At 52.5% G+C, this 22,625-nt stretch overlaps 1 protein-coding gene across 1 annotated transcript; it reads left to right on the top strand.

The window, feature by feature from the left end:
- The first annotated feature begins 5,226 nt into the window (after positions 1-5,226).
- On the top strand, positions 5,227-20,995 carry TMEM108 (transmembrane protein 108). The gene is made up of 4 exons (XM_068969337.1): positions 5,227-5,290; positions 5,374-6,801; positions 15,768-15,922; positions 20,873-20,995. Exons 1-4 carry the CDS (start codon positions 5,227-5,229, stop codon positions 20,993-20,995), a joined length of 1,770 nt encoding a protein of 589 aa, XP_068825438.1.
- The last annotated feature ends 1,630 nt before the right edge of the window (positions 20,996-22,625 follow it).

Below are 22,625 nucleotides of genomic sequence, written 5' to 3'. Positions count from 1 at the left end.
GGAGTGTCTGGGTCACCCAGGCCCATCTCATGGGGTTTGCTTGCTCACATGTGTTCTAGAGATTGTACTCTGAGCAATAATTCTCAGTGGAGTCATGGATATGATCAGTGCAACTATTGAATCAGTGATCCCCAGACATTTCTGGAACCCACCAGGTGATGGCCTCAGGTGTCTCTCAGAACTAAGCAAAACCCTCTGTGCTTTAAGTTCTGTGACCTGAAGCATGTCACCAGCAAGACTTGATCGGGAACATTTGGAAAGTGTCTGCCTGAGAAGGGAGTAGCAGCAAAGATACACACTCCCAAACTCCTTTTTGTCTTTATGAAAAAAAAAAATCTGCCTTTCATAAAGAAGCCCAAGGTCACAGGCATGAGTACCTCTTCAGAGCAGTCACCCAGCTCATCCTAAAGTCAGTGATGTGCATTTATTTCTGAACATGGACAGAAACCATGCTCTTAGGAATGACAAGCTTTTTGATCTTTAAAACAAAAGGATTTTATTTTTAAAAGAAGTCCAGAGGATAGAGCACTAGAATACCAGACCCACAGTAATGTGAAGAGAGCCCTGTGGGCTGGTGCGTCATAGTACGTGGCCCAGAGTGAGGATTCCACTTCACTGGGCTTCAGCCTTCTCATCTGTCAGTGAAGGAGTTAGATACCAGGGAGCCCTAGCACCCCTTCCAATTAAAAGACAATAGTCCTGAAATGAGAAGAGCCTGTTTCCTGGCAAGATAGTATGTTATTGCCCATGTAGAAAACAGACTTCATGATGGTCAAACTTGGTGAGCATGGATTCTCTTTTTTTGTTGTTGAAACATCAGATGCAGAAGCTAAATTGCAAAATAAAGTCAACTGACTAACTTGTTAAAAACCTAAATGTTAATACAGAGCCCTGAAATGGAGCTAGAAGGAAACAAATAGGAGGAAAGAAAAGTCAAACAATCAGTAATAAAAAATCAACTCCCAAAAGATTTTGAACCATTGCTTTTGAATATGCAGAGCGGAAAGGTGAGTGAACATGGTTGAGCGTGCAGCCGTCGGGGCCAGGCTGCCAGGTTCAAATCACAGCTCACTCTCCCAGGCTGTGTGGAAGGAGGCAGCTTCCTGTGCCTCTCTGTGCTGCTTTTCGTCGGCTGCAGTGGGGAGCTAATGATACTACCTGCCTCATCAGGTTGTTATGAAGATTAAATGTGTCAGGAACAGGCTCAGCCCTTCAAATGGCACGTGGCATGCAGGAAGCAGTCAGCACAGATTAGTCGTTTCTCTCTTCACCAATTCCCTCCTTGCCTTTACCGGATGCAAATATCATGCCCAATATGGGCTGTCGGCAGCCAACCAAATAAACAGAAGGAGGAAGGCCTTTCCTTCCTTTGGGTCCTGGGATCACTGGGCACTGGAATTGCAGGTAGGAGGAGGCCTTCCTGCCACATCTGAGCACCCATCAATCTTTGGCTCCCACCCCCTACACTTGTCCTTATTCTGGCATCCTTTAAAAATCGGTTCTACATTTAAAACACATCAAGTAGGATTTTAGTTATAGTCTTGCCTACATATTTGGAATTAGAGCCGGCAAAGTCTATTATGCAAATCTATGCAAATTATATTCAAAGAGGCAGTAGCCCCAGATTGTGGGGAGGGGAGTGAGCAGGCCAGCACAAAGGGCCTGGAGTGGAAATTTGCATCTGTTAGGGGAGCCCTGGGTTGAAGGCCTTGAGCAGTAATTGTGACAGTGTAAGCCTTTGCGTTCAGTGCTTAACCTTTTGTGCCAAAGAGGAGAGGCGATTTCCATAGTGAAGATGACAGTGGATGTTGAAGGAGGCATTTGGGCATTGTGGTGCTGTAGCAGTTTTATGATACAAATGAAAACTTGCTTTGAAATGATGGCTGTAATCCAGGCCGTGTCCCGACCAGCTGTGTTCTTGGACAAGTCACTTAACTCCTTCCATTGCCCCTTCTGTGAAATGAGGGGACTGGACTAAGTTGTTTCGAGTGCCCTTCTCACTGTGACAGCTAAATGTCATCCCTCTAGGTGAAAACTCTGTGCACCCAGGATGGCAGTATCCATTCATTGTACCAAAGCTTTCAAGTCTGAAGAAAAAAGGGCCCTAACAGTCCTCCTAGAGTGAAAATACCTTCAGGGGATGCTGGCAACTAGAAAGAGCTGCAGCAAGGGCACACATGTTTACTTCACCTGAAAGTCTTACAGGAAGGAGAACTCCAGTTAGCTGTATACTTCCCACCTGGGAGGATTTTAGCCCCAGGGATGTTCATGGTGGGAAAGTCAAGGGATTTCTTTCCATGAGTATTTTGAAGACCAGGGTGCATTAAGCCCTCTGCCTCTAGAGGCTGCAGAAGTTCCCCCTGGAGGCCGAGCTACCCCTCTCCTACCTCTGGCCTGTCCTTGGGGTCCCTAGGGGCCTCTCTAAAAACTCTGGGCTGCCCTTGATGCTGCTGCTGGAAGGCAACAGTGTCCTTGTCCTTGGTCAGGGGCCTCAGGTTGTTTGGAGCACATCTGTGCTCCACCCTAGGAATCCTCTGGGCCCTTAGTTTTAACTCCAGCTGTTGTGGCAGCCACCAGCTGGGTACAGATGTGAGCAGACAGGCCCTGCCCAGAGCCTCGCTGACTCACTCAGGTGGGCCTCGTGGAACAGCGAGGAGGTGGGTGAGCAGCACTGGCGGTTGGAAGGGGAGCTGCTGGCAAGAGGTGCTCAGCTCCTCAGAGACGCCCAGCAGATTTGAGCTGCACCCTGATCAGTTCATAGCCTACCCTAGGATTGACTTTCCCTGTTTCACTCATCTCAGGCCCCCACGGCTGTCCCCTAGGGCCACTTCCCAAAATAAACTCCCTGCACACAAGCCCCAGTCTCCACTTCTCATTTTTTAGGAATCTCTAAGGTAAGACATGGGTATCAGTCTGTTGGGTCTGCCGCACAAGGTATCACTGGCCAGGGGGTTAAACCACAGGAAGTCATCACCTCACAGTTTTGGAGGCTGGAACCCCAAGATCTAGGTGCCAGTGGGGTTGGAGTAGTCTGACTTCTTTCTTCTTGGCTTGCAGGCAGCTGGCCTCTCACTGCCTATCGTGTGCGGGCATTCTTTGCATCTGTGTCCTGGGCTCATTTTCTTATAAGAACACCCTTCAGATTGGGTTAGGACCTACCCCATCAGCTTCATTTTGCCTTAATCAGCTCTTCAAAGGCCCTAACACACAGTTCCACCCTGAGATGCTAGCACTAGGGTGTCACAGATGGCTTTGAGGGGAATGTGTTCAACACATTCAACACATTGAACCAGGGTGCTCGTGAGCCAACAGAGGCTTGTTAGAGAATGTCCCTTAAAACCTCAGCAGTCACGACCACCAGCTCTAGGAATAGATTGTCCCTGTGGTGCTAAACTGCCAGAGAGGGGCTGCAGTAACCCTGAGCACATGGTTCTTTCTGTAGCTGCCACTTCCTGTCCTCTTCTCCTGCCTCGTATGTGCTGGGTGACCAGGAATTCTGTGCATTTTGGATATGCCCGGGTGTCTCATACTTCTCTCCTGAGGGGCTTTGAACACATTACTTAATCTCCCTCAGCCTCAACTTCCTGCCCCATCAGGTGGTTAAGTTGAGGGTTCAATCAAGCATGAGAGGGCCAGAGTGATGCTCAGTAGCCAGATTTTAGGATTGACCCAGATAAAGAGAAAACACTGTTGGTGTATGGGCTAAACTATGAATGAAAGTGTGGAGAAATTCTGTCGTTTAAGGAGAATTGTTGGTCCTGGAGATGTGACTGCTATAGTCTCTACTCCATCTGCCGTCCCTCAGCCTCCCCCACCCACTAAGCTAGACGTGCAGGGTGAGGGAGCACTGACCCACCCCATCCCCTCCCCTAAGTTGCAGGAGGCCTCAGTAGTGACCCTGAACCTTGCTTTGAAGCCATGTCAGGAGGTCTCCCCCTGTTTCCAGAAACTCACCAGAGCCCCTGTCTTCCCCTGCCAGCCTTGCTGACCACCCCAGGTTCCCCAGAATCACCACCAGGGCCCCTGCTTTGACCATTCATCCTGCTGGAATCTGTGGGGGAGGGAGGCCCCGAAAGGGTGACCAGTCAGAGGCCCACCTCTACCTGGGCTGGTCTGGGCGGCTAACCGCGCTGAAGGAAGGGCATGAGAGTGACTGAGCAGGGGGCTCCTGTGAACGGGGGAGGTCTCAGGTCAGAATCAGACCGTAGAGGTCTGTCAAGCCCTCCCTGGTAGTAGGCAGCAGCTCTTCCTAGCCCGTGGATTGTACAGGGTGGCCTGTCTTCACGTTTATAATCCGAATAGATCCTACGTATCACATTGATCTGAGGTATTATTCTTAAAGATGGGCACATGCTGTTGTGATTAATAAAATCCACACATCTTTAGAAGAGTTTTTAAGTGTATAGGTTTTTGTCCTTGTGCATTTTTCTCAGTGAACAAAAGCACACACACTCACCCTCATGCAAAGTCCATAGCTTTCTGTCAATGCTCAGAAGGGCTCCTCCTACTCTGGAAGGCCAGGCACCACCAGAGGTCTTCCAGAGTTCAGCCTCATGAGCACATAGGACAAGCAATTAACATAACAACCAAACAACCAGCTGGTGTTTACGCACCGCACCTTCTCTTGCAGGCTCTGTGCTGTTTTACAGGCAGCAGATCCAGTCACCCTCTGAATCCTGTCTGCTCCTGCCTATTGGTCACCAAAGGCACCGAGATGTCTCTGCCTTGTTTTAGGATTGTTTGTGGATTTATATGACCTCACCCGGGCCCTGTTCATTTTTGTGTCTCCAGGGTCAAGGAGCGGGTAGACCCTCCTTAACTCTTTGGTGGGTGGGCGTGAACAAGCAGAGGTCTGTCATTTGTACCTGTGTCTAGTTCATAAATGGAGGAGTCTGAAAAGGCGTGGGTGCTGGTCAGCTCTGCCCACCCAAGCCCTGCTCAGTGACTCAGGGCAGCTCACACAGAGCTGCTGGCTTCCTTGTGGTTACACTTTGGACGGCTCGCTGGTGCAGAAGGCCAGCAGGCACTCGGGGGCCACAAGTCTTCCTCCACGCCCCTCCCCCAGCCCGTCTGAGCATCTGCCCTTGGGCGGAGGGCGGAGGCATTCCAGAGGCCCTTGGGAAGGGACAGGCCTGGCTGGTTTAGCTGTCTCTGGTTCCCCTGTGGTTGGGTTCTCTCTGGGAGGGGTGCTGGGTGGGACCAACCTGATAGATACCCCCGGTCCCCATGGTCCTGTGTGGGATGAGCGGGGGCCTCAGGGATCCTCCCACCGTTTCCCTTGAGTTCCCAGGTGCTTCAGGTTCATGGGCAAGGAAGGCACAGGGCTGAGCTGCTCCTGGGCATTTCACCTCTGTTCTCTGTCTCCCTCTTAAGGCTTCCTCCTGACCTTGGCGCTGACTGAAGCACTGGTATTTGCTGCCCAGGAACCATCTCCCAGGGAATCTCTTCAAGTCTCCCCTTCAGGCACCATCCCAGGCACCATGGTGACAGCTTCCCTCGGTTCCACCAGACACTCCTCCGTGGTGGCCACCCCTGCCTCCGTGGTGACCCCGACCCCTCATCCTGATGGACCCTCCTCACAGGCTGCAGCTCCCATGGCAATGACAACCCCCCATCTAGATGGACACCCTCCCACAAACACCATCTCCACCATCATGGCGACGGCATCCACCCCCCATTCTGAAGGGCCCCTGTCCACAGGGCCACTTCCTGCTGCCGTGGCAACCACATCCTCCCGTTCAGAGGGCCGCTCCCCTGGCGAGACTGCGCCCACCATCCTGCTGACAAAGCCAGGGGAAGCCACCAGCCGTCCCCCCACAGCCCCCTCCAGAGCTACCACACGCCGGCCCCCCAGGCCCCCTGGCTCTTCCCGAAAGGGAGCCGGCAGTTCACCACGCCCTGGCCCCGCTGCACCCAGTGGTCATGCCGGCAGGAAGGAAAGCCAGCGGGGAAGAAACCAGAGCTCCACACATCTGGGGCAGAAGAGGCCCCTGGGGAAAATCTTTCAGATTTACAAAGGCAACTTCACAGGGTCTGTGGAGCCTGACCCCTCCACCTTCACTCCCAGGAACCCGCTCTGGGGTTTCTCCTCCTCTCCACAGCCCCAGACAGTGGCCGCAACCTCGGCGCCCAGCAGGACCTCGTGGGTACCACCCACCACCCCCCTAGTGCCTGTGGAGGACAAGCCCAGCCTTAGCAGGGCAGACCAGGGGGGTGGTTCCACCTTCACCAGCCAAGGAGGGGAGCCAGACGCCACAGCAGCCTCAGGCACCCCTGCCAGTCAACAGCCAGTGCCTTCTCAGCGCCCCCTTGGTGACCCGCAGGACGGCCCCCGCCACAGTGACTCCTGGCTTACTGTCACCCCCGGCACCAGCAGACCTCCATCTACCAACTCTGGGGTCTTCACAGACACCACGGGGCCCATCCAGCCTGCCTTTGATGCCAGTGTCTCAGTCCCTTCCGAGGGGCTTCCTCAGGGAACATCCTCAGCCCCGCAGGCCCCAGCCCGCCCAACAGGGGCTTCAGAAAGCACTGTTTCCCAAGCCGAGGAGAAAGCTGTGGCTACCCCCACACCCACCATGATGGGCAGGGTACCCAGTCCCCTCTCCACAGTGGTGTCCACAGCCACAGGAAACTTCCTCAACCGTTTGGTCCCTGCCGGGACCTGGAAGCCTGGAACAGCAGGGAACATTTCCCATGTGGCCGAAGGGGACAAACCCCAGCACAGAGCCACCATCTGCCTGAGCAAGATGGACATCGCCTGGGTGATCCTCGCCATCAGCGTGCCCATCTCCTCCTGCTGTAAGTGCCTCACTCGCTCCCTTCTCCCCTGGCCTGCCACCACGGCAGCGTGCCCATCCCCACAATTCCTTTGCCCCACACTTGGGCAGTCCCCACCAAGTGGGCTGCAGAGTTCCAGAACCCCAGGAGAGAAGGCAGCAGAACAAGAATCCCAGGTTATCCCACTCCTGGTCCCAAGCTCATCAGGCCGTGGCTCAGATGCCCACTGATCATAAAGGCACAACTCCTAGGAGCTGGGAGTCAAGTCCAAGTCTGCATTTTGCAGAAAGAAACACCAGGCTGGGGAGGGGACATGGTTTCCCCAGGACCCCAGAGCTCATGAGAGGCAGGGTTAGAATGTTAGCTCAGAGCACCCATCTTCCAGCCCAGAGCTCATATCATGACACTACTCTGCCTGCTTTCATCTCTCACCACGTAACACCAACACCCCACAAGGTGAGAGCTGGTGCTTCCAAACCGACAGCCTCCAAGTAGCAGAGCCCTTGGAGCCTTCCTCCCCACCTCTCTTCCATCAGCCTTACTGCTGTTCTCTTCTCCTCCTCCTGTCTTCCCTCAAGAAAGACGAAAAGATGAAGTTTTGATTTTGCAGAAGTTCTATTAGCCTTGACAAAAACAGTTCTTATAACTAAATTGAGGCTTAAAAGTTACATGTGAATTTAGCTATTTTGTGGTTCCTCCCCATTTTGCTTGTCCATGAGTGGTGTGAAGTGGTACTTTGTGGACCTTGTCATTGCCTTTGCTCCCACTGGGTACATGGGGAAGGGCTCCCCTAGACCACAGCAATAGCGGGCCACCAGCGCCCCCTTGCTGCCACCATCACTCCTGTATTGAAAACTCTAGGGGCTTCTTTCAGAGAAGGCAATGGCAACCCACTCCAGTACTCTTGCCTGGAAAATCCCATGGACAGAGGAGCCTGGTAGGCTGTGGTCCATGGGGTCGCTAAGAGTCGGGCACGACTGAGCGAGTTCACTTTCACTTTTCACTTTCATGCATTGGAGATGGAAATGGCAACCCACTCCAGTATTCTTGCCTGGAGAATCCCAGGGACAGAGGAGCCTAGTGGGCTGCCGTCTGTGGGGTCGCACAGAGTCGGACACGACTGAAGCAGCTTAGCAACAGCAGCAGCAGCGGCAGGGGCTTCTTTCTCCCTTTTTCAGCGCAGTGAAAGTGTTAGTTGCTGTCTTGTCTGACTCTTTGCAACCCCCTGGACTATAGCTCACCAGGCTCCTCCGTCCAAGGAATTCTCCAGGCAGGAATACTGGAGTGGGTAGCCATTTTCTTTCTCCAGGGATCTTCCCAACCCAGGATTGAACCCAGGTCTCCTGCACTGCAGGCAGATTCTTTACTGGCTGAGCCACTGGGGAAGCCCTGTTCCTCCCTGACGTCTCCACAAAGAAGCTGATGCAGTCACTCCGGACCCACGGCTGCCTTCATGTCTCCCCCCCCTGCACCTGATCTCAATTCTGAAGAGTTCTTCTGATGGCCTCACAGGAATCCCTACCGTGCCTACCCTCCCCCCAGCCCCACCCCACACACAGACACCATCCAGGTGCCCCCTCAGTCCTTTCAGGGGTGAGAAACCCCTGTGCTCCCCACTTAGCCCCCTTCTCCTGTTAGCTGTTTCCAGCTCTCCTGGGGGCCTTGTAATTTCCCTGTTGTAAGTTACACTCTTTGGTTCTAACCTCTGCTCTCTGAAACCACACAAAACAAGTCCATCCACCAACCCCTGAGATACATGAAACCACTCTCAAGGGCAGGCTTTGCTTTTCCAAGCTGTCGTCCCTGTCCCTTTGAGTCTCTTCATGGGGCCACCTGGCCCTGGTCCTGCCCCTATATACCCCTCCAGTGGCCTCAGTTCATGCCTGCTGCCAGAAGAAGCCCGTGCCCGGCTGAGGCAGAGGAGCGTGCATGGCAGTTCCTCTCTTTGGACACTTCAGTCACATTCAGGCAACCTGCTCTGGCATCAGGTCCTCATGTCACACCATGGGCTCAGCCTGATCTCAAGGGGAACGAAGCCCCAGAAACTTTCTCAGAGGAGGCTACGCGGCCAGGTCTCCCAGCCTGTCTTCACGTTATGGGTCAAGCAAACATCAGCACAGGAGGTGTGTGCCTTTAACATTAACCTGATGTCTGCTTGGCATTGTATTCTGACAACATCCTTTTTAATCTGGAATCTGGATTCCTTCCAGGAGCTGCCTCTCCCAGCTCCCTGTCTCCTTCTAGTTGATAAGCAAAGCAAACTTTCCATGTTGGGGAAAGTCCAGTCTGCTCAAGGACCCAGTGCGGGAAAAGTGAAAATGTTTACAGGTTGCATATTTCATTCTTTCCTTAAGCAGATTTATTGTCACTTATGGGTGCACACAGATATTCTTAAAGCTGTGATTGCCCACTTCTAAAACAGAAGAATGATAATGAGAAAATGTAGCACTATTAGCCAATAAATTATTAATAATGCTCATATTTGAGAAGTAACCACATTAGAGACAGCTTTCTAATTTTCCATTCTTTCCATGTGTCTAGAGGCTCTAGTTTACAAAGGGAATTCCTACTATTTTTAATCATTCATCCTTAAAACAGACTAGCTAGAGCAATAAAATAAAAAGACAAAGCAGATACACCATACAGGTAAGAAGGAGTATGTCACCAAGTGAAGTGACTTGCCTAGGGTCCCAGTCACACCTGAGCCACCCCAGACCTGGTGGCATGATCCATTTGACTCAACAGCATCTCCCAAGTGCTCAGTGTGCCAAGCACTGTTTCAAGCACGAGGGACCCAGAAATGTGTGACACAGCTTCCCCCACCCAGCTGCCGGAGCCCTTTCCCTACCTGCACTCCCACAGCCCACACCCACCTGGGTTTGCAGGTCTAAGAAGATGTCTCCAGCCCTTCTGCTATATATGGGTTTGAAATTAGATCAAATTTTACTGCAAAGCAGAAAACCCATGGGCTGCCTAAACCATGTGTAATAACATCAGCCAAGACAGAAGCGAGGACAAGCCTGGAACTGCACCGCGAGAATGCTTCTGGCACTGACAGGAGCCTTCAGCCGCTGGGCGAGAGCATATTACTTCAGAAAGGAAGATTTCCCCTGGGACCCACAGCCCCTGCTTCCTTTGGTGTCTGTCTTGCACTTCCACCATCCTCAGGCCAAGCCCTCACTCAGCAGGGTTCCAGCCTGGCTGCCTCTGTCCTGTGGGACCATCGCTGGCCCTGTGAAGGTCCTGATGAGAGGGGCACTGAGAAAGAAGATGCTTGTCCAGCTTTAAAATGCTGTGCTGTTTGAAAGCTCATAGCCTGGCCAGGTCTAGGGGCCCCACAGTCAGACCTTCTCAGCAGCAACATTTATCCTAAAGCACACTCTCCAGCCCTCAAAGAAGAGTTTCCTCTTTGGCTAGTTTGCCAAATATTTCAGGCAATCTGCATTGGTAACAAAGTACATGCATAGATTGTCTCATCTGGCTTTTCTGAGTAGTCCGGGCCCTGGTCCAGCTTTTCTGGGGCTGCCTGGGCAGGCCGGCAAGTCCCCGGTTTCTGGTGGAAGCAGAGGGTGATTGTAGCAAGTCTCAGGTCTGTTCAAGAGGGGCTGTCACCAATCGCACGTGCTCTTCAGATCATTAGCCCTTTTCTAGCAGCTGGAAGGATGTATGTTGCGCCAGGTCTGAGAAATGCTTTGTCTCCTGAGCCACACTGGAAACAGCCACACTCAGTTTCAGATGTGCTGAGAACTGAAACTGATTGGATCCAGGCCACATTTGGTCAGGGTCTGGGAGCTGGGTAGCTCCTGAGATGGTCTCTGCTGCCACCATCAGGACGCACAGCCCACCACCTCCTGCTGGAAGCCTCTGGGTCTGGTGCTGAAGTGGCCCCTGCTCTTGGCTATCAGTGCTCTGGGTTTCCATCAGGAGGTCGGTTGTGTGGCTCTGTCAGTCTCTCTGGCCTGGCCTGCACGTACCACATTCATTGTCGAGAATGTCTTCATCCAGCCTCCCTGGAAGAGATGGGAGTTACATGGGGCAAAAGCAGGAAACAAGGTCAGTTACAGATATTTTTCAGCATCAATCCAAGTTGAGCCATCCAAAGCAGAGCAGCCTCTCCCTGACCCAGGACTCGTGAGAGTTCATATGCATATTACCCGGGACAGGCTGGCCTCCTTCCAGACATGCAGAAATCCCACTGGAGCAGCAGAGAGAATGCATCCTTATGCCAGGTGGCTTGTGGCTATATTACCAGTTGTTCTGTGAATGTTACTCAAATCCGTATGTGTCTGGGTACCTTTACTCACAGACCCCAGTGACTGTAGTTATTTTAAAAAAGAAAGAAAGAAACCTGGGTCAGAAGTACTCTTTCCAGTTAAAAGAATAGATTAGGATGGGAAGTAAGCGTGACCAGGTTTGTCTCCTTGGGGTTTATGAACCAGCTGAAGGAGGTGGGGCAGCCTTTGAACAAGGCAGGCTTACCCGGGGGTGTTCTGAGGCTGGACTAGAGTGTCCTGGCCACACTCACAGCTCTTCCCTGTGCTTCCCAACCAGCGCCCCCCACAGGAACCTTCTGGAGCCTCTTCAGGCACATCTCCATCCACCAGGCCAGAAAGTCAATGAGCCCCCAGGCCTGTCACCCGGTCCAGCCTGGCCTCCTTCCACACCCTGAGGCCTCCCTTGACCTCCCCCAACCTCCGGAGTGAGGAAATGATTGTCCACAGATGGGCTGGCACCACTCAGGTAATCCTTTCCTCCAGGGTTTCTGGTTTCTAATCTACCTAATGAGGGGCCAAACTGAGACTTCAGAGCTCCCTGCCCTCTCTCATTTGCCTAACTTTAAACTCGTGTGAACAGCTTGAGAGGGACCCTGCTGTAACAGGAAGCCGTGACTTGGGAACCAGACACACCTGGATGTAAACCCAGCTCTCCCACTAGTTGCCCCTGGGACTTGGACAGCTTGACCCTCGGGCCACTGTTTTCTCACCTGCAAAAATAGGACTAATGTCCACTGTTAGGTCAAGGCCTTCAGGAGGCAGATGCCAAAACAGAATTAGGCCTGCAAGAGATTTATGGGGGAAACACCTTTGAATTATTGATATAAAGGAAGAAGAAGGAGATGGAGGGCTGGGAAGGAAAAGGCTGGGATGGCCAACCTGAGGAAGATTCCACGAGGTGAGGGCAGTCCTCAGACCATTAGAGGAGTTTCCTGTCCCACGGGAACAGACCTGCTCCATCAGTAATGGCTGGGAGCAGCCTAGGAAGGGTGGCCTCAGCACACCTGTGGTGGTGGGTCAAGGGGGCGGAGGCAGGGGCGGTCCCTTGGCCGCCCCGTGCAGCAGAAGAGCTGCTCAGGCGCTTGCGGAGCTGCAGCTGCTGCTCCAAAGCCTTGTCGGGGACAGCAGATGCATCTGAAGTCCTATCACGGCATCTACCATGGGGAGGTGCCCAATGAGGACATGGTCAGAGGGAAATGATAGAGAGCACCCTCCCTCAGGGTCCTGTAGGCTTTCGTGTCCATTTCCCATCGTATAGCAGGTCCCAGCCCTGAAATGAGGCCCCTTCCAGAAACATTAGCACAGTACCCAGGCTCCATCTTCACGTCAGCAACGCTCCTCCTTCCTGTCACACATCCAACAAGCTGTGGCTGATTCCCTACTGATGTGCTGGAGAAGCTGGGAGAACTTGCTTCACTCTCATTTCAGTTTCAAAACTAGAGGAAATAAGGATCCTATTGACCTCCTCGAGGGTCTCGACAGCGTTTCCTTTTGGAGAAACAGAGAAGTTGAAGCTTTCGGTGACATGGGAAGAGGGCGTGGCTCACACCTGAGTGTGCAGAGTTGTGTGGTTTAGAAGTTTAGGCAACTTCAGTTGCCTCTTCTATGAATGGGAAGAGTGCCAGCACCTTCCTCGGGCAGCCATAGTGTGAGTTAAATCAGACGGTAGAGCACCTGGGAATAAAATAGAGACTCCATAAATCTGATTGAACTTTTCTTTCTGAGATGAAAGCTCAGACCCCAAAATAATGAAAGTACTAACCTAACCCTTGGCCTTGAACCACGCAACAGTCATGCAGCCCAATTTTTCCTTCAGGGTCTCCCTTTAAGGATGATGATGTGAGAACAAGAAGGAAACTCGTATTAGTGAAGCACCTATTGTGTGTCAGGCAGTGCTCTCAGCATTCGGCATTCGTGCTCCTTACAGCCCTACCGGGTCTGTAGTGATCAGCATGATGAAGTGACGCCTAGTGAGATACACAGCCGAGTCAGACTTGAACTCAGGTCTTTTGGACTCTAAGCCCATGCTCTTCCTGTAGCCAGGCTGGCTTCTGGTGTGTAAGTGAACTGGTGTTTGAGAGGCACCAAGAACTCCCCGATAGATGTATAATCAGGCTGGGAGTGCTAACAACATGGGAGGAGGAGAAGGTGAGGAACAGAACTCCCCATTCCGACCCCCAGCCCTTCCCCCAGGGCAGGACCCTGGTCGTGCGTCCTAACCATGCCCAGGCCCTGGAGCAGGGGCAGTGTGGGCTCAGAGGGCACTGGCCCGGGATCCAGAGGACCTGGATTCTGCAACCTGCACACGCCTAGGTTAGCGGGCGGGGGTGGGGTGGGGTGGGAGGGAGTGGGTCATGCAGCCTAGCCCTAGCCCTATGGCTTGGGTTTCCCCAGCTTGAATTCCCTGGGCTGCTTCACCTTTCCAGCCCCAGGAGTAGGGTGAAAATGACAATGAAGAATAAAAATTCCAGAAAAGAGAAGGGACCAGGGCCTTACCCCAGCCTTGCCACTTGCTGTGACCTGTGGCAAGCTGAGTTCCACATCAGAGTCTTCTCCTCTATAAAACAGGCAGGTGTGCCCTAAATTAGCAGACTTTCAGGCTAACTCTGCAGCCTCCCTCCTCACCCCTTCTTCCTTCAACTAGCTGAAGAAAGGGCTCTTTGGAAGGAAGGGAGGAAACCCACAAAGCTTGAAAGAATCTCTACCAGCCAATCTAAAATGTCTTTGAGCTCAAGTATTCAGAAACTGGATTTCTATTTTTAAAACTTTTTTGAAAGGACCTGGAAGAATGGTAAGAAAAGTAGAAGTCTTTTTGATCAAAGCAGATTGGATGGAATGGAAACTTGCCCAATCTCTTGATCTTGCCTGGAAGCCTTTTCAGGTAGAGATGCCAGCAAGGCCAGCAGCAGGAAAGAGCTACAGAATTCCTCAGTCAGCCTGCAAGGTTCTGGGCTCTGGGCCCTGAAGTCTCAGCCTGTGTGGATGCCAACTTTTGCAGTTCCCCCACACCCTGGCAGGCACAGGCCCCCAAAACCACCAAGCCTGCTGGCCGCTGTGGGCCGAGATGGGCCTCCACTGCCCCCTGGTGGCCAGTGCCACCACAGTACCAGCCTCTATGGACAGCTCAGCCTGCCCTCCACCCCCCAGCACAGATGATGGGCACCACCAGGATGTTGAGTGCAACCATGCCTACTCCTGATCCAGAGTTTCAGCCACCCCATGGGCTCTGGGAATGGCTAGCCTGGGCAGGAGGTGCCCAGTCTTCATTGACTGGCTTCTCCCCAAGATGGCTCCTGTCTCCCTGGGGCATTGCGTCCCTGTTCCCCTGTAAGACCCAGGACAGGCCACCCCACCTCTCTGACCTTGGAAGCCTTCCCTGTCAGCATGTCCAAGCCACTCTGTTCACACATGGTTCAGCAGCAGCCTCCAAACATGCTCCTTCCTCCCGTGCCCCCAAGAGTCCAAGACTGAACAAACAGCGTGGCACGTCGAGCTGTGTGGAGGCGGGATCAGACCTCTCTGTGCAGCGAGGTTTCCATGTCAGCATTTGGCTTGTCTTTGTGAGGCAGAACCACGGATGGTTGAGAGCATGGACTTTGGAGCCATCTGGATTTGCTCTTGGGCAAAGTCACTTCACCTCTCTAAGTCTCCATTTTCCTGCCTGTAAAATAGTGACCCTCATAGTACTGACCTCATGGAGTTACATGGAGGATTAAGTGAATTCATGTTTCTAGAGTACTGGAGCCCTACATACATGCTATAGGACTGTTAGCATTTGTTTTTGATGATGGTGGTGGTAATGAGACCGGAGCAACAGTTTTATCAGGGCCCAAGACCTCTGCCTAGAGATTTTGCTCTGAGCCTCTGCCCTCTGTGGAAGTCAAGGCTCATTTGTAAGGTTCCCTGGGCTCTGCTCATCTCTATGCCACACTCCCACTTCGGGAACACGCCTCCTCAGTCCTGAGGTACAGCTTGGCACATACGTGACATTTCCTGCAGCTGAGCTCTGGGGAGCCCCCCCCCCCCGCCCCCCTGCAGTGAGAGCACAAGGCCTTTACTTGGAGCAAACTCCCTGGCACTGCAACAAGGGCAGGTATCCGAAATTCCATCCAAGCCTCCTGCCCCTCCTGCCCCTGCCTCACCTCCCCCCTCACTCTCTCCCACACCAACCGCACTCCAGCCATGCTGCTGTCTCCTCACGTACACGCAGCTTGTCCCCACCTCAGGACCCTTGGACGTGCTGTTCCCTCCGCTTGGGACACACTGCCCCCGTCCCACCCATGGCCAGCTCCTTCCCCACGTGCCAGCCTCAGCCATAAAGTCACTGCTCAGGGAAGCTTTTCACGATGGAACCCCTCCCACAGCTCCCCTCGGCTGTCTCCCTCACTTCCCCGTGCTTCCTTTTCTCTGAACAGATATCTTCCTATACTGTCTAACCCCTGTGAACCCTCCATACACAAGCAAGGAGGGAAGCTTAGGAAAGCAGGGTGGCCCTGTCTTTTTCTTCTCTCCCCCGTCCCCAGCACCTGGCACAAAGCAGACGCTCCACGTTTATAGATATTCGCTGAGCTAATGAACAAGCGAATCAGTGAGCGGGGCAAGTGGCTGGATGTGTGACTTTCACGGTCCCACCTGGAGGCTGGCCTCCCTCCCTCCGCGATGCTGGCCCCGCTTGCCGCCCCTCCTGCTCTCTAACGGGGACTCTCTCTGCAGCGGTCCTGCTGACTGTGTGCTGCCTGCGGAGGAAGAAGAAGCCGGCCAACCCCGAGAACAGTCTGAGCTACTGGAACAACGCCATCACCATGGACTACTTCAGCAAGCATGCCGTGGAGCTTCCCAGGGAGATCCAGTCCCTGGAAACCTCTGAGGTAAGGAGCCCCAAACCAAGGGCTGCCCCCGGGAGGACTGCCACTGGGAGTGGAGCACCTGCTCGCCTCTACAGCCTCCTCCTGGCGGCACGAACCTGCAGGGTCCTGAGCTGCTGGGCCCCGCCCCAGCCCTGCCAAAAGGGCATCTGCTTGGCGAGGCACGTTTCTTGGGACTTTGGGTTTCTGGGAACAGGCCAACAACTGTTCACTGAGGACAGTTTGGTGGCAGGTGTTCAGGGGACTGTGAAGGTGGGAGCTTGCTCGGAAGGGGTCCAGGCTCCGAGATGTGGTTAAGGTACTGGACCTTGGCATCATTCAGATAATACGGGGAGAGTAGGATACGAGGGGGATATGGGGAGAGTTAGAGGCTGTGAAACCCGCGGAGGAGAGCCTTGCAGAGCAAGTGCTGGCAGAGTGAATGCGTGCAGGAAACCCCAGCCCGGCCAGTGAGGGAGCTGGGCTTTGAACCCCATGTCCTGACTACAGAGATCACTGCTCTTTCCACTCTCACAGAAGGGTGGGGCAGGGACCAGGGTACCCCAGGAGAAGTAGATGGATTAGGCACGGCCTTGGATGAAGTTGGATGGAGTTTGTGCATTAGTCTTGGACAGCGGAGAGTCAATGAAAGTTAAGCTTTTTGTGACTTAGTTGTAGAAAGATTGTGCTGATGATCATCATCCGTGAATGGATGAGAAGGAAAGGAAGGATGGTTTACTGGATGGCTGAATGGATGTGAGGACAGAAAGACAGATGAGAAATAAGTAAGGGATGCTGTTCAGATGGTCCAGGAGAAGGGTGGTGGTCAGCTAAGTAAAGGTGGGGCTGGGGCTGAGCATGCTTCTGGTGGAACAGTCCCCTCCCCTCCTGCAGACCCATCCCCCCAGCATCCAGGTGAGCTTTTATAGACATGCCTGTGATCACATCACACCTGTGCTCAAAACTCTCCCGTAGCTTCCCATTGCTGGTAAGTCAAAGTTCAAAGTCTTTTCAGGGAGAGCCTGTGAGGTAAACCTGTCCCCACCCAACCCTCCAGCCTCATGTCATGCCCTCTCCCTCATCTGCGAAGCTCAGATGACTTTGGATTTCTTTTCACTTCATTATGGCACCAAGTTATTTCGCACTGCAGGGCTGTGCATAAGCTCTTCCCTCTCCTGGTGTGTCTCCTAGCGTGTCTCCTGTCCCTCCTGGGCATCCCCCTCACTGTCCACTCAGTGACTCCTACCCACCACTCAGGGTGCAGTCCAGCCATCACTTCCTCAGAGAAGCCTCCCCTGACTGCCGAGCTGGGCACTCTCTCCTATCATCAGGTCTCAGCTCCTGTGCTTTTCCACTGTGGCACGTACCAGGGTTGTAATTACACAGCCACAGGTCTGACATGACAATTTTGAATCTCTCTCCCCGACTAGAATAGCCAGTTGCCCCCACACTGCTAACCCCGAGGGGCAGTTCTAAGGCACCGACTTTACTCCGCCTACCAGCAGTATTGGCACGTTCAGTCATCTCCTCCTTACACCATTTCTCCACTGGCATCCCAGCCCCGTCCTGTCCTGTCCCCTCCCACCCCCAGCAGCTCCTCCGAAACCTCCATCATGGCCCCCTGTCCTTTCCCCAAGCTCCAGTCACAGGAGGGCCCAGGCTTAGTGCTCCCACTGCTTCTGTTCTCTGTGAGAAAGTCCCATGACTCTAAGTCCCATTTCTCACCATGACTATCAAGTTCTGCTCTAGCCTGGCCATCTCCCCTGAGCTCCAGACCCATGTGCCCAGCTACCGATGCACACATTTAACCGGCATCTCAGAGTGAACAGCCCGAGACTGACCTCTCAGCGTTTCCCCGCCACCTCGACACCCGGAAGCCCCCTGGTGTTTCTCATCAGATGGCACTGCTGGCCACCTTCTCCTCTGACACACTCCACGTCCCATCCGTCAACAGCCCCTCGTTTGTTGGCTTTTCCTCCACATGAGCAGGTCTCACTACCAGCACTGTGGCCACCCCCACCCCAACGACACCCGCCCTCGAACCAGGGATCGTTGCCACTGCTCTGCAAACGGCTCTCCCAGCCGCTGTCTGCCCCCCGTCCCCGCTTGCAGCCTGTCCTCCACACAGCAGCCAGACCAGCTTTTCAAGGGAGGACCTCATGTCAGTCACGACTTCCAAGCCTCACAGGGCTCCTCCTCACACTCTGGACAAAGTCCAGATTCCTCCCAGTGGGCTTTTTCTCAGGCTGGCCCCGCCTACCTCCTCCCCGCTCTGCCAGGCCCCCCAGGAGCACAGGTCTCAGTCCCTAGAGTAAGCTCGTCCTGGCACCTGTCTGAAATGCTCTTTTCCCCGCTGCCTCCATCTCTCACTTCCTCCAAGCCTCTGCTGAGGTGCCGCCTCCTCAGAGAGGCCTCCCCTGACTGCTCGACACAGGTTAGAACCCCACCTTCCCCCGACTCTGTGCTCTGTCCCCACCTGCTTCGATTTTCTTCAGAACTTCTCTCCCCCTGGCATTGTACCCTTCTCTCTCTGTTGACTGCTGAGTATACATCTCATCTACTAGAACACATGCTGCCCCAGGGCAGGAGGCTTCCTCACGCCCTGTGCCCGGCTCCTAGAACAGTGCTGAGTATGTGGTAGGTACTCAGTAAATGGTCTTCACATGGGTGAACTTTGCTCACGATCTACCCGTCATCCACCCCAAAGCCTGACACACAGTGGACACTCAGTAAAAAAAAAAAATTAGCTGAAGGACAATCAGAGGGACAGGCCTTACAATGGCATTAATCTTTAGCGTGGCCAGGGTACAATTTGGTGGCAGGAGTGTTCCTGAAAACTGTCACAGTGAGTAAAAAAAAAAAAAAAAAACAGGTAACTTGGCCCAAGGGCTGGCCCACTTTGAGTGTGGGCTCTGTTCGCCTGGACCCTAAGCTGCTTACAAATTGGTAATTGAAAACCAAAAGCCAGAGGACACTGCTGGTGGACAGCACCCACAGCCCTAGGCCACCGTGGGACACAGGCCATGAGACCCTGCCAGGACCCAGGGTCAGGGGCTGCAGCAGCACCGAGCTTGGCTGGCTTCAGAGTGGGTTTCTCACCCTCTCCCAGTCGGCCTGCTCCCCTCATCCCGCTGTATTCCCAGTAACAGCAGTTGTCCCCTGTCCCCTGGGCACAGAGGCCCTGCCCACCCACACAGCCACCGCAGTCATAGGGCCATGAGCTCACTGCCAGGATGCCAGCTTTGGAGGCTGCCAAGTGCTTTGCCTAAGCAAGTTTCCCTGGCACCCTGCTCCCCTGCTGGGCTGATGAAAACAGCAAAACAGAATTGTGTGGGCAGAATTGTGGTGCCCAGAAGCGTTTGGAAACTTTCATGCTTTCTCCTCTTTTTCCCTCCCCTCCTTCCTTGTTTTTCCCTTCCTGCCTTAGTTATTTTCTATATAACTTTCTCTTTTTTTTTACACAGAATAACTTCCCCCACATGGTTTGCTCTTAAACTCTTGTGAGGACTGTAAAACCACAGCACATCTCAGGCTCCAAACTCCCCATCAGCTTAACCCCAAAGCCCAATGGAGAAAGAGGATTTCTGTCCCCTCGCTGACACGCCGCCCTGGTCTCCTCTCTTAGACAGCTGGCCCCACGTCCACCCCTAAGATGAGCGAAGGACATTCTTGTCTTCTGAAGACATTTTACAACAAATGGCCTGTCTTCCTTTCTCTCCTTATTACCCATAAATAATTATACTTGTCAAAAATTGCATGCTTTTTATTCATTTTGGGGGGAGTATAGTGCAATGAAAACAAAATCAAAAAAGTCTGGACATTTTGTTTAAAAATAAATTTCAGAGTATTAATTATGACATCTTAAACTGAAGCCATTTCTAAGCTGGTCTGGCCTAAACCAGTTACACCCAAGTCTGCCACTGAGTCTTTGCACTACAATAGCCTGCAGACTCTGAGACTTCCATTGTGTGGAACGGGAACAAACTGTGGCTTTTTTTCTCTATGTCAACACCTGGGCTGGAGTCTGAGAGCTGCTATTGCATAGCCCCCATCTGCCTCCACGGCTGAGGCCGAAGTCGTTTAGATGACCTGAGCGGGTTGTCTGTTTCTGGGCTTTCCCCCTCCTGGGGCTGTGTAGATGGACTGAATTTTTCACTACCTATTGTGCAGTCACACAGAAATTCAGATCCATTCAGCTCAGCACATCCAGTGCTATAAGAAACAGGCTTAGAATTCTGACCAGGCTCTGGGAGAACTCGGGAGGGTGGAATGAGCTCTGCAGGTTCTGGCAGGTGGGTCTCAGCAGAAGAAAGAGGAGAGTAAGCGCTGGGTGTGTTCAGGAAAGAAAAGTGGTGAGGCCTCCTGGAGGTCTGTGGGAAAAAGGTGGAAGGAGAGTCTGGGGCCCAAGGGGACCCGGTTTTGCCCACTAGGGCAGCGAGCTGTACACCATGGACAGCTGTACGTGTGTGGACAGCAATGCTACCTCTTGCAGCCTAGAGTGGAGATGATTCAGGAAGCAGGAACTCTTCTTTGGAAGCTGCTATGAAGATCTGAAAAAAGAGCAGGCAAATCTCTGAACCCCAGCATCAGCAGTGAGGATGATGACCAGTGGTTAAGATGAAGGGTGAAATAGGTAAAGGGGATTAAGAGGAACAAACCTCCAGTTATATGATAAATAAGCCTCACGGGTGTAATGGTACAGCATAAGGGACATGGTCAACAATACTGTAATAACGTTATTTGAGGGCACATGGTAATTAGGCTTATGGTGACCACTTCTTAATATGTATAAATGTCAAATCACTATGTAGTACACCGAAATTCATGTAACTTTGTATGTCAACTATATTTCAATAACTTTTTTCATGTTTACCAAGCGCTCCCAAGTGGAAGTAAATGTTCCGGTGGGTATGTAAGAATGACCACCTGATGACCCCTCCCCAGCTCACCCTGTCTCCTCCCTCTGTCCTCCAGGACCAGCTGTCAGAGCCCCGCTCCCCGGCCAATGGTGACTACAGAGATACCGGGATGGTCCTGGTTAACCCCTTCTGCCAAGAAACGCTGTTTGTGGGAAATGATCAAGTGTCCGAGATTTAGATCTAAGCAGCAGCCCTCGCTTTACCGGTCCCTACCTTTCATCTCTAACTTATCAATATACAAATATATATTATAAATATAATCTTTGTGTAACCCTGACTTGATGAGAAACATTTTCAGCAGCTTTTTTTTCCTAAGAATTGTCAACATCTTTTTTATAAGTGTGGTTTAAAAAAAAAAAATCTTGGCGGAACAATCCATGGCCTTTATAAAATAAAGGTATTTCTAAGCAAAGCAGTTGCATTGATTGCTTCTCTTAATAACTGTCCTTGTACGTGGGGGTCCCAGCAGCCCCAGGCAGGTGAGAGAAGAGACTGACCTGTACAAGCGGATACTGAAATGGCCAAGTGCACGGCCTCTGCGGCTTCTTACAGCTCTAGTTCCTCTCGATTCAGTGTGAAGGACCCCATTTCTGTCCCCTCATCCGCACCTCAGTGACGGGAACTGGGCACCTAGAAGGACGCTGGCGGACAAGGAAGAGGGAGCCCTGAGCCCTGTGACGGCACCGCTGGCTGTCGAGGGTGATTGCATCCGAGGTGTGGAGAAAGGCTGGAGCGTGGAGGCGGATGAGGACCTCCGCGGGCCACGCCCCCTGACAGCCCCCTCAGGGAACCCCCACTGTGCTAACATCAGGACTGCTTTCCCCTCCGCCAGCAGGAGGCTCCCCTTCAAGTGTATCCCCGCATTCTCCCACCACCCGCAAATGCATTAGACACGGTGCTTTTCTCTGGAGACGGTCTGGATGCGGATCCCAGCCCCGGAGCTTTGAAATGCTTGCCCTTCCTCAAGGATCCAATGTTTGGGGGTTCACCTTTGTTTTCTCAAAAAACCATCACATCACACCCCTGAGGAACATGTTTGTGGAAGAAGCCTTGGAGTTGGAGCTCCAAAAGTACAGTGGAGCTGTAGTTTTCTAAACCTTCCTCCCAGGATCTTAAAATAACAAGATTGCCAAAGCGGATCTCTCAGAAGACATCACTGTATCTGTGCTGGGCGCTGCGGACCTGCCTGGGGGTCACCAGGGGTCTTCACCTCTCCCTGGTCTCTCTGTCGGTGGTCTCCCGCTGCCCCACCCCCACCCCGGGGTCCGCAAACCAAGGCTCAGACCCCCGGAGACAGGAGAAGGGCTTCCAGAGATGGCTGCTTATCCATTTTTTCCCCTAATATATAGTGGCTGATAGAGAAGATAACTGCTTTGACACTTCCTTTCTCTAAATGAAAGATAGTTTGATAGTATATTTTGATTATAGATGTTCTTATAGTCAGATTGGGACCTGAACTTGAATGTTGAGTCATATGTTTGTGTTATTGCTGTGGTCTTTTTATCATAACTTTTTCCTTTCCTACATTTTCCCTTTTAAGAAATGGCCTTTAAACTTGTGTGTTCTCAATGTCGTATGAATGTACTAAACATGAGTTTGGTGATTGTCTCTCTTCAAAGACTCTTCAATCCACAAGGAAGCAGGTTACATGTTGCTCTGAGACTCATTTCCCAGTGCATTGCTGTCTGATCTTTCAAATTTATCATAATATTTCTGTCAGTGATTGCATTTACAATATCAATGTGTGTGTATATAGAGAAAGAAATCTGTTTGTAAAGTAGAATTTATATATAATATATGTAATCAGA

This window comes from Capricornis sumatraensis, chromosome 1 (genome assembly GCF_032405125.1).
Source record: "Capricornis sumatraensis isolate serow.1 chromosome 1, serow.2, whole genome shotgun sequence".
NCBI classification, from domain to species: Eukaryota; Metazoa; Chordata; class Mammalia; order Artiodactyla; family Bovidae; genus Capricornis; species Capricornis sumatraensis.
Note: the sequence above shows the minus strand (reverse complement) of the source record. Positions and strands in the feature narration are given on the sequence as shown.

Bases quoted from the DNA above. Each gene is read 5' to 3' on its own strand.
- TMEM108 (XM_068969337.1), top strand. From the start codon at position 5,227: ATGGTCCTGTGTGGGATGAGCGGGGGCCTCAGGGATCCTCCCACCGTT. The intron at 5,291-5,373 runs GTGCTTCAGGTT...CTCCCTCTTAAG, and splicing joins CGTTTCCCTTGAGTTCCCAG to GCTTCCTCCTGACCTTGGCG. The intron at 15,923-20,872 runs GTAAGGAGCCCC...TCTGTCCTCCAG, and splicing joins AGTCCCTGGAAACCTCTGAG to GACCAGCTGTCAGAGCCCCG.